The sequence below is a fragment of the Leuciscus leuciscus genome (assembly GCF_965113295.1).
Source record: "Leuciscus leuciscus genome assembly, chromosome: 3".
NCBI lineage: Eukaryota > Metazoa > Chordata > Actinopteri > Cypriniformes > Leuciscidae > Leuciscus > Leuciscus leuciscus.
Window position 1 is genome coordinate 29,419,449 of NC_138727.1, and position 12,021 is coordinate 29,431,469.

Below are 12,021 nucleotides of genomic sequence, written 5' to 3' on the forward strand. Positions count from 1 at the left end.
AGAAGCCGGTCTTCATATTGGCTGGAGGGACCGGCTCGATCGCGTCCTTCGCCAGTAGGACTGCGATCTCTGCCCTGAGCACAGCTGGGAATGCTGGGGGACGCCGGGCGAACTGAATCGCATAGCCGAGTCTGATAGTACGGATGAGCCGGTCTGCCGGGGCAGGATGTGTCGGATTGCCTCCGTCTGCTTCTGGACGACCGAGAACTGCTGGGCAAAGCTCTCGACCGCGTCGCCAAATAACCCAACCTGGGACAGAGGGGCATCCAGGATCCGATATTTATCGGTGTCCCTCATATCGGCCAGGTTGAGCCAAAGGTGGCGCTCCTGGACCACCAAGGTGGACATCGCCTGACCGATGGAAGGTGCGGTTTTTTTCGTCGCCCAGAGGGCGAGGTCAGTTGTCGCACGGAGCTCTGGGTCAGCACCACCCTCGTGCATGTCCATGGGAATGGCCGCAGTGTACAGCAGTAGACCAGTGTAAACACTATCAGGGAAACGCCCACTGATACCGACACAGAAATATGCTTGCTGTGAAAACAGCAGTTGTGTGAGCTTAAGCTCGTAGCCACTCGCTGATCGCGGCATCATACCAACACTGGAAACAGAGTCTTCAACGCTATTAGGGTCTTGTAGAATTCTGAAGTCAAACAGAAAGCTTGACTCCAAAGGGAAAGACAGTGTGTGCATGCGCCCGCTTCGTTTATACCCGCACTGTGGGGCGGGGCGCGTGACGCGATTCACACACGCCAACTTTCATTGGCTCGTTCTGTAGACACTCGAAGATGATAGGGCTCCCTGAAGTGATCCCAATTACGTTGTCACCCCGACGTTACGTCGAACATGAGCGACTGAAAGGGAACGATAATTTTCTTCCAAATTCAATAATTTTGAGCTTCTGGCACGATACTTGGACATTTCCAATCTGGCAACAGTTCGCCGCACAGACCATTTATCAGCTCGGACCAGTGCATAGCACAGCTCTAGCTCACACCTCAATCACACGACAGACACCATGACAGCACTGTGATATTCAGTGAGAAGCGTTTGAATTTGCTGAATTCTCTGTTATAAAAGTACAAAACTCAGACAAAAGCGCCCCACCTACTCACATACTCCTATTCACTGTATTTTTAACGCAAGAGTGGGCCCATTTTTTTTATATAATGTGTTAGATTTCCGGTTTGCTAAGCTTTATTGCTAATGTGATAAGCCACTTCCGCTAATTGTAGTTGTATTGTGAACCCATAGTTTTGCGTCGACTGTGTAGTTTTGACTGGCTAGCTAACTTTTAAAAGACTGCCGTCCTTTCCACAGTTAGGCTGAGCAATAATAGCTGGTTCAAGTGTAAAAAATACCTGCAAGATATTTGTTTTGACCATAATCCACGCACCAGAACTGAATGTGGATGTGGGGCACCCTATGAGCTGCACGCTGCAGGAAGCTCGTCGGCTTTGGTTAAAAGCATTATTGTAATGTGTGAACACGCAGGCAATACGATTGTTATTTTTATGTTTTAGTCAAATATATAACAGTGTATCTGTTGCATTAACGCAGTGGTTCTCAATTCCAGTCCTCGGGACCCGCTGCTCTGCACATTTTGTATGTCTCTCTTATCTGACACACTCAGTTCAGTTCATGGAGTCTCTCCTAACGAGCTGATGATCTGGTTCAGGTGTGTTAAATAAGGGAGACATAGGCTGTTTCTCAATTCCAAGAACGCAGAGAACGGACTTGTGTTCTCGTGGAGACCGGTCTTGCCAAGCTTCCTTGGAAGAACGAACTCCGAACCGGCCGCAATGACTTCTGGGACACCAGGCGAGTACTAGCTCAAGTCTGCATTCGATGCATCCTCGGTATCAAGAACACATCCGGGTTCTTTCATGCGTCCTCTGTACTTGCGTTCTTGAGAATTGGGTCTGAACTTCGACGGTTAATGATGACGTAAAACGAGAACACAAGGACGCAAGATCGCTGAAGAACGCATATTGAGAAACACCCATAAAATGTGCAGAGTTGAGAACCACTGCATTAACTGTTCAATTGTCATTTGGAGTTCTTTGCACGCATATTTTTAATGTATGACACGATGCAGTACATGTGAAATGGTGCATGTAAAATGGAGCAACACATTTGTGAGAAACCGCAAAAAATCTTGTATGTTTGCTCTTTCCATTTCGTTAATGGCAGACCCACGGACGGAAGATCATCCCTTTAATATTTGGTCACTTCTTTACGAGAGAAACATTACAGCCACTGTCATTTATTGAACAATAACATGTGGACATCAAAACACAAACTCATGAGGGTTTAAACTTTTATTTTGAAGTCGCGATGAATAAACAGTGTGTATATTTAGAAACGTATTTAAGTATTCTCCTGTGTTAGGGTAGGTTTATAGATGATTTACATTACAAATCTGGTGAAATGGCGCACATTGCGTTGCCATAAGAATGTCGTAAGCAACCCAAACTCACAGCATATGCAGAGATGGCATTTGTTAAACAAGCTGCTGAGACGCGCATCAAAGACCCGTCTAACTTTTACTCCTGTCACAACACAAAATAATCGAAAATGTTCTCATAAGATGTCAGGCCACTTCTTCATTTCATCCCCCCACTGTGTTATACACCACGGGCTGATAAATATTAACCATCACAGTGTTTAATAGTGTTTTGTGCAAACTCCCACAACATGGCTTCTTACCTACCGGCTAGCGAAACGTGTAAAAGCATAACACATTATGAGGAAGTACGTCATCGTATTTACTTCCGTGTTGCAAAATAAGGTGGATAGACCTTATGTAGCCCCTCCCCATTTCAGCACCTCTCGTTGTGTTCTGTCTTCCGGTTAGTATTTCCACAGCATGAAGGTAAGATTTTATGGATTTATGAATGAACCGCTCATTTTAATATCTTCCTGGCCATCTTTTACTGCCATTTGTTATGACATCTGCTTCAAACATTACAATGCTCATGATAACTTTCATTAACTCTACAATAAGTAAATCCACTTCACCAGCTAATTACTCTTCGACAGCGATGCCATAGAAATATGCAGAGCTACCACAGAAACTGAAGTTCATCGACAAACCCTAAAGATGGCTGAAGGCTTGTTTCTCTGGCACATAAGGTCTATAGAACTTTTTGCACATCCAAGTTTGATTCATGACATTAACAGTGCTAGCACCTATACCTACAGATGTTGTGAAAATGGCTGTAACAAATAAATAGATATGACCGTAAGTAATTGAATGTTCTATTTATTATTATTAGAAGGATTAACCCCTTGAGATTTATCATCTCGTTTTCGAGTGGGTCCTGATGTCACCGGGTGACGAATGGGAACTTCGAATAGAGAATGAGTTCCCCTGGGGAAACATTTCCGGTGGGACAACAGGCCGGTTCCGGCGGCCTGTAATGGCCGCCTATGTTGATGAGTAACAGCTGCAGTGGATAATCAAGCAGCTATTGGAGCGTGTGTTGGGAACGGGTGATTTAAAAAAGCGGCCGTTTGAAGAGACAGGGCGCGCGTGTGCAGGCAAGCAGAGCGATCCTGATTAAAGTTTATGATTTAAAGTTTCCTGATTAAAGTTGAGGTTACAGGAAGACGAGAGGCAGAGGCGGCGGGACAGCAGCAGAAGTAAAGACGGTTGGTGTGGCGAGGGAAACGAGTGTGTTCTGAATTACAGATTGTTGGTCGAACAACAATGTGGCGTCTCCCTTTGAAAGTATCATCATAGTGGATTGGCCGGCCCTGACGAGCTGAAGTGAAGGTACACTTTTCACTGTTAAGCGGTGTGTCACTGCAGTGTTTGACGATTGAAGTGAGCACGTGTGAGGATTTAAAGTGGTTTGATGCATGCACGAGTATGGGAAAGTTTGATGTTACCAGCACTCTGAAAGCTTAGTCGGAGATCGTCTAGTCCGGTGGGGTACCAAGAATTAATGTGAACGTAGAGAACCTGTTATCCGCCACTGCATTCTGCCTGCTGCCCTGTGGTAAGAAGACTCAGTTATTAACTGCTGGATTCTGTACTCACCATTGCTGTTCTGTGAACGTAGAGAACCTGTTATCCGCCATTGCATTCTGCCATTGCTGCCCTGTGGTAAGAAGACTCAGTTATTAACTGCTGGATTCTGTACTCACTATTGCTGTTCTGTGAACATAGAGAACTTGTTATCTGCCGCTGCATGTTGCCACTGCTGCCCTGTGGTGAGAAGACTCAGTTATTAACTGCTGGATTCTGTACTCACTATTGCTGTTCTGTGAACGTAGAGAACCTGTTATCCGCCACTGCAATCTGCCATTGCTGCCCTGTGGTAAGAAGACTCAGTTATTAACTGCTGGATTCTGTACTCACCATTGCTGTTCTGTGAACGTAGAGAACCTGTTATCCGCCATTGCATTCTGCCATTGCTGCCCTGTGGTAAGAAGACTCAGTTAATAACTGCTGGATTCTGTACTCACCATTGCTGTTCTGTGAACATAGAGAACCTGTTATCTGCCTCTGCATGCTGCCATTGCTGCCCTGTGGTAAGAAGACTCAGTTATTAACTGTTGGATTCTGTACTCACCATTGCTGTTCTGTGAACATAGAGAACCTGTTATCTGCTGCCGCATACTGCTGCTGTCCTGCGAAAGGGAGGTGACACTCAGTTATCTGATGCTGTCCTGTGAAAAGAGAGCCCATTGTCTGCTGCTACCCACCTGTAGTCCACCTACTGCTACTGCATTTCATCTGAACGGTCATCGCCTTCTGCCTATTGTATATTGTTCGTTGGACGCCACGAGAGGGTTCTGGTCCTTCGTCTAGTCCCCGTCGTCCTGTGAAGGAGAGGTGACACTCAGTTATCTGATGCTGTCCTGTGAGAAGAGAAACCCCAGAAACCCCCCTACACTTACGTACCATTTAACACAATTACAACATAAAAATAAAAACATAACAAAATTACAATTAACAGTACATCAACAAACAAGCAAACAACAAAAATTATAAAATAAAATAAAATTACACCACCAAGATACCGGAATAAACAATAATATACACATAAAATAAATACTGATCAGAAAATACAATTTTAAATCAACATCAATCACAAATATAAATAAATTACACCACCAAGATACCGGAATAAACAATAATATACACATAAAATAAATACTGATCAGAAAATACAATTTTAAATCAACATCAATCACAAATATAAATAAATATAAATATAAACAACAGTAAACATAACAACAACAACGTGACAGTTTCAATGATAACCTATGCAGTCCACCTTAAAATAAGATGATAAAGATTGTTTAAACAACCGAAATGATGTAATGGATCTGATGTCTGCAGTTAAATTATTCCAGTTTATTGGAGCTTTAAACATAAATGCTCTTTTGCCAATTGTTTTTTTTTTTTCTGCACGAGGAACAAGAAAATATGTCTGGACAGAATGCCTAACTTGGTGGTTTGAAGAAAAGGGTACAAAGTATTGTTGTAGATAACTAGAACAATTAAAATAAATACATTTAAATATAAATTGAAGCCAATGAATGTGCCTTCTCACACACAAAGATGACCACTGGAGTGCATCATACATTGTACAGTGATGTGTGTAAAAAGAACATCCTAAAACAAATCTGCAAATTCGATTATATATTGTATTAAGCGAGGCAAGATCAGAATTTAATGCCGTTTGATAAACCACATCACAATAATCAAAAGACGGAAATATTAATTGAGAAACAAGTTTCTTACAAACACTATAAGAAAAACAATTTCGAGATCGATGCAAGATACTCATTCCAATGTTGACTTTGCGTAAAACATGATTAATGTGTGGTTTAAAAGAAAGTTTAGAATCAAGCCATTCACCAAGATATTTAATAGTATCACCTCTATGCAAAGGAATTAAGTTTCTGTCTAGAACCAAAAATCATAGTATATGACTTGGTTTTATTAGGCACTAATTTGTTAGCCAGAAGCCAATCTTGTAAAGTATTAAAATCTGATTGAAGAGATAACTGAATTTGAATTTGAATTAGATGTATATGACAGTATCATCCGCATAAAGTTGAACCTGACAGTTTTTGAGAGGTAATGGTAGATTATTTACATAAATAGAAAAAGAAGTGGTCCCAGAATTGAACCTTGAGGCACACCTCTTTGTTGAATCAGAAGATCAGATTTATTCCCATTTAGGACAACACACTGTTTTCTGTTATGCAGATATGAATTAAACCACAAAACTGTATTTTCAGAAAAAACAATAGCATGAAGTTTATCTAAAAGCAAATAACGATCAACCAAATCAAAAGCTTTAGTTAAATCAAGAAAAATAGCACCAGTGAGCTTGCCATTATCTGAAGCTGAAAACACATCATTAGTCAACTTAAGTAATGCAGTAGTTGTAGAATGATTAGACCTAAAGCCATATTGAGATGATGATAGAATATTATTAATACATAAATAATTTGAAAGTTGTTTATAAATTAATTTTTCAAAAACTTTGGATATAGAACATAGAATAGATATTAGTCTATAATTATTGAGATCAGGTATATCACCTCCCTTATGAAGTGGAATAATGCGTGCACATTTCCAGATCACAGGCAACATGTAGACAATGAAAGATTAAATAAATCAGCAAGGATATGTATACGAGAAGATAATTTAAGATACCTATTTTCAATACCATCTAGTCCAGCACCACTAGTCCCCTTTAATTCATCAATGGCATTATGAACATCAGTTGGTACAATCTTCCAAAATGAAAATAAACTATTACCAGATGCAGTCTCATTAAAAGTATAAGTATTCAAGTAAGAAGCAGATATTAAGTAGACCAGACTGAAGAAAAATGCTGATTAAATTCTTGAGCAATCGATAAAGAGTCATGTAGTATTATCAACTCTAATTTGATTAATTGAATGTTTATTTGATGTACTAATAATGTTTTTAATTTTATTCCAAAATTGTTTAGGATTTTTATAATGAAAAGAAAGACATTCTTTATAATAATTAGACATTAGGAATTAAATGATATCTATCCCAATTAATAGAAATCAGATCATGAATAAATAAGTTTCCAATGATTATACATTTATTTGAATGAAAAACCACCTTAAAGGGGTGGTTGATTGTGATTTCACTTTTTTCATTTTAAATAGTGTGTAATGTTGCTGTTGGTGCATGAACAATATCTGCAAAGTTGCTGCGCTGAAAGTTCAACGTAAGCAGAGATATCGTCTTTTAAAAATCAGGAAGTTTAATGCCTACAAAAACGACTCGATTGGGACTACAACGAGATACTTCCCGGGTTTTATACGTAACTAACCCATGCAAAAAAGGGGGCATGGCCATATTTCTGCGGCTTTGTCGAAGAGGAAGAGTTATAGTGGAGAGCTGTAGCCATGCCGTCGAAAGTGTGTTATTTTCACCCAGCTGACAGGTCTTCTGTGTTCGGGCTTCATACGGACGCTGTAGTTCGTCAACAATGGCTAAAATTTATGTTTGATTATGTTCCTGAAAATGTCAATCGTAATAGCTCTCTGTGCTGCGCATTTTACGGAAGACAGCTTCCAGAATCTCCACGAATTAAATGCCGGATTCAACAAGAAACTGTTACTAAAACATGAAGCAGTTCCAACTTTAAAACCAGAGGCAGCAGTTGTTGGGCCACAACCTGTAAGTAAGACTTAATAATGTTTGCATGTATAATTTCAGACGTAATGTTTTAGTTTTATCAAGGACGTAAACAAATGCCAGCGCTGGCTTTAGTAGCCACTTACACGTACAAACGCGTACAAACATTTTGGACCTGAATTTGTAATTATGTACTAATTTTGTAAATGTATTTTCCATGTATATTTTATGACGTAATTTTTCGATTTGATCAAGAACGTAAACCAATGCCAACGCTGTTTGTTTATAGCCAGTTAGTTCGATGCTATTTTGTGTGTATAAGAATAACGTGTATAAAGTTCAAAAAATTATATGTAATCGCAACAGCCAACTTCAGCTGCTGAAGTTAAAACAATAACTTTAAAAAACGTTATTACTCAGTCATTTATTCAGTTATATGAAATGTTTAATCAGGAGAAAACCGTATCTCAAAAGCTAACAAGCAGCAGTAGCATTTTCAAGTAACAGCGTATCGAAATTCTTATAAAATAATAGTAGATTAGAATAGAATAGAATAGAATAGAATAGAATAATAATAATAAAAAATGTACCATTCAGAAACGTTTTGTAAGAGCCGTGTTTGCGGAGGTTGCTTGACTCTCTTCATTGCCGCTTTCTGGGTCTGATTCTGGCTCAAACTGATACGGCAGTATTGACACCATTATTTACATTGGACCGGAGCACATGCAAGTTTCGCCCGTAAAGGAAATGGGCGTGAAGTTTCCGGACAACATGCACTACGCAGTTTAGCCAATTACAACACACCGGCCCAACTAACCAATCTGAGCCCATTGCCTGTTTCTGAGGGAGTGGTTTCATAGAATCAGGAAGTCAACCGGTCGTTCAAATGACAGAGGAGAAAGCGGCTTACAATAAAGGTGAAATTTATGAAAAATAAGACTTTAAAAAAACAAAAAAACCCGAAGACATGTTATATTGCACCCCATAAACACAATCATGCAAAGAAAAAAAGCAGTAAACCACCCCTTTAACAAAAATACATTCAAAATATAAAGGATCAACTGTAGGTATAATCAATTCTGATCTATCAATAGGTCTTGTATCCTATATCTCAGTGTTTCCCTGCTCCTGAAGGACTGTAACAATCACGAGGCAGGATGCAAATGCAAGTAAAAAACGCTTTCAGTAATCCTTGGTGGCAGTGCGTGGTGAATCAGTGCAGAAGTGCGGGAATCCAGACAGACGATGATCACGAAGACACGAAGCAAATCCACAATCCAAACGAACAGGCACGGGAACAGGAACAGGATCACACACCGGGAAAACACCACAACGCTCTGACAAAGACAGAGTGAAAACAGAGGGACTAAATAGGGTTCACTAATCAGCTGCAGCTGGTGCGCTGATCATACACAGCTGGTGTGCTGATCAGCAGCAGCGATCAGCGACCCCGCCCACAATCTCACACACACACACACACTGCAAGACGAGATGTAAGGAGACAGTGAATTCATGAACCGTGACAGTACCCCTCCCCCTAGGAGCACCTCCTGGCGCTCCCAGAGGCCCCTACCTGCTGATTGTAATCATCAATAAGGGTGTGATCCAGAATGTCCCTAGCAGGAACCCAACTTCTCTCCTCCAGACCGTAACCTTCCCAGTCCACCAGGTACTGGAATCCGCGTCCACTCCGTCTCGAGTCCAGAATACGATTGACCGAATACGTAGGTTCCCCGTCTACGAGTCAAGGCGGTGGGGGAACCGGGGCCGGCGGATTAAGGTGAGAACGAAAAACAGGTTTCAATTTGGAGACATGAAAGGCGGGATGAATTCTCCTGTACGCCGGAGGAAGTTTGAGGCGGACTGTCACCGGACTAATGATCTTGGTGACAGTGAACAGGCTGATGAATTTGGGAGCTAGCTTATTAGACATGGAGCGGAGCGGAATATTCTTGGTAGAAAGCCACACTTTTTGACCCACAACGTATACGGAAGGCCTTGACCGGTGGCGATCGGCCTTAGCCTTAGTGCGCGCCCCCACCTGGAGCAGAGTCTCACGGGCTCTGGTCCATGTGCGGTGGCACCTCTGGACGAAGGCGTGAGCGGAGGGGACCGCGACTTCGGAATCCAGACTCAGAAAAATTGGTGGCTGGTACCCTAGACTTCACTCAAACGGAGAGAGGCCCGTGGATGACACTGGTAACGAATTATGAGCGTACTCAACCATAGAAAGTTGTTGGCTCCAGGATGAAGGATTCTTGGACACCAAACATCGCAACACTCTCCAAATCTTGGTTGGCTCGCTCGGTCTGACCATTGCTCTGGGGATGGTAACCCGAAGACAGACTGACTGTAGCCCCTAGTAACCTACAGAACTCTTTCCAGAATTTGGACACAAATTAGGACCCCCTGTCGGAGACCACGTCCATCGGGAGGCCATGTAAACGAAAGATGTGGTCTACAACAGTCACCGCGGTCTCCTTGGCTTAAGGTAATTTGACAGCGGATGGAGTAACCCATCAGGAGGTCGGTTAGACGTCTTACCAATGGCACAAACTGAGCAAGCCAAAACAAAACTGCGTATGTCGCGAGCCATTAATGGCCACCAGAATTGTTGCTTTACTAACCAGCTAGTCCGGTTTACTCCTGGATGACAAGCAATGTTGGAGCAATGACCCCATTGAATGACTTCGGACCGTAACTCCTCCAGTACAAACAATCGACTCGATGGGCAACCGGGTGGAGGCGTTACCCCTTCTAAGGCCGACCTAACTTTCGATTCGACCTCCCATGTGAGTGTGGAGATAACTATCTTCTCGGGAGTAACCGGGCGTTCGGATGGATCAAAAATGCGAGATAAAGAATCGGGTTTGAAAAGTCAAAACGTCAGAAAAAAAGTGCCCATCGAGCCTGCCTGGAGTTGAGTCTTTTAGCAGACCTAATATATTCAAGATTCTTATGATCGGTCCAAATGATAAAAGGTACCCCCGACCCTTCTAACCAATGACGCCACTCCTCCAACGCTAACTTGACGGCCAACAACTCTGTTACCAGAGTTGTGGGGCAGTCATGTGTAACCCGTTACACGTGATAAATTTGTGTCAAACGTTACTAACGGACCAGTGGGCTCAAAAGATTTGGTTCGTCCGGGGAGAGAGATGATACAGCAGCAGTGAATACTCAAAACAAAAGGATGAGGTAAGAACAAGGTTGAATTTACTGAATTATGTTATTTTCTTTTCTTTTACCTTGTTGTTAGATTGTAATGATAAATCAATTAGTTGAACATGGACCCATATAACCTCACACAGGCGTAAGGAAAACAATAGAAAATGAAACAAACAAAACAAAACAAAATTTCGTTCACTCTGAACGTAAATACTCAGAAAGTCCAAAAGTCTGATGTTTCTCAATCAACAGATCAGTTCGTAAACTCAGTCCAAAAGTTCGTGAGGCACTTAAATCAGTCGTCCTATTCTGCCCTGGATAGAACAGAATAAATTGATGTGTGATTCTAATCCTACCGTTCAAAGATGAGCAAGTTAAATTTTGGCTTCGGTTTCTCTTTCAACAGGGTAATCAAAGGATTCGTTAAACGGGCGGCTCGCCAGTCCAACCCCACCGTTACGCACACAGGAAGAGCTGAGACAATCCACAATTCAGGAATGATTCACACTTCGTCCGATTCACATGCAGAATGGATCACACTCATCAGCTGGACATCACAGCACTCACATGGAAACAAAAGCAGAAGAACAAAAAACCTGGCCAAGGAACTCGTTTACATGTACATCGGAAGAACCAGGGAAGTTCCAGATGATACACGTTCTCAAAATGTCTTTCTCGAGCATAAACTGCTTCTCTCTGAATCCTTAGTTAGAGATGTATACACACACACTATATTAGCTTTAAACTAGCGCTAATATTGCGTCATTGACATGCGGTCAACACATAACGTGAACAATCATATCACTTCAACTCATTTTAACTGCTAATTATTTCTACATCGTCATCATATAAATGATTTAGAGGCATTTAAACAACTCTTACATCAGTTCTCGACTCAAATCGGAGCTTCAAATCTCCCGGAGCAAAACAAGCATCTGCTCGCGTCCGAGGTTCACGAAGAAAAGAAAGTTCCAGAATGCGCTGCTCTCTAAAAGTGCCGCGATAGCAGAATTTTCCATGACGTCATTCAAAATGCGATCTCATTGGAGGCTTATGTAAAGGGAGATAACACTATTGGACATATTTATAACATTCAATATTTTATATTTCTCCATTTCTATATATAATTAATTAATTTGTTTGCAGTCTTATATTTGATCTGAAAGCAGCTTTCATACTTTAACTCTGTTTTTTAATTTGAAGTGCATTTT

General features: G+C 41.5%; 1 protein-coding gene and 1 long non-coding RNA gene across 2 annotated transcripts in view; one reads left to right on the forward strand and one right to left on the reverse strand.

The window, feature by feature from the left end:
- Positions 1-12,021, forward strand: part of LOC309495663 — a 157,761-nt gene that overhangs the window by 93,911 nt on the left and 51,829 nt on the right. The window lies entirely within an intron of this gene.
- Positions 8,670-12,021, reverse strand: part of hsf2bp (heat shock transcription factor 2 binding protein) — a 60,214-nt gene continuing 56,862 nt past the window's right edge. The window contains exon 8 of the mRNA XM_082165440.1: positions 8,670-8,979. Coding sequence (XP_082021566.1) covers positions 8,825-8,979 — 155 coding nt within the window. The 3' untranslated portion in view covers positions 8,670-8,824. The remainder of the gene's footprint in view (positions 8,980-12,021) is intronic.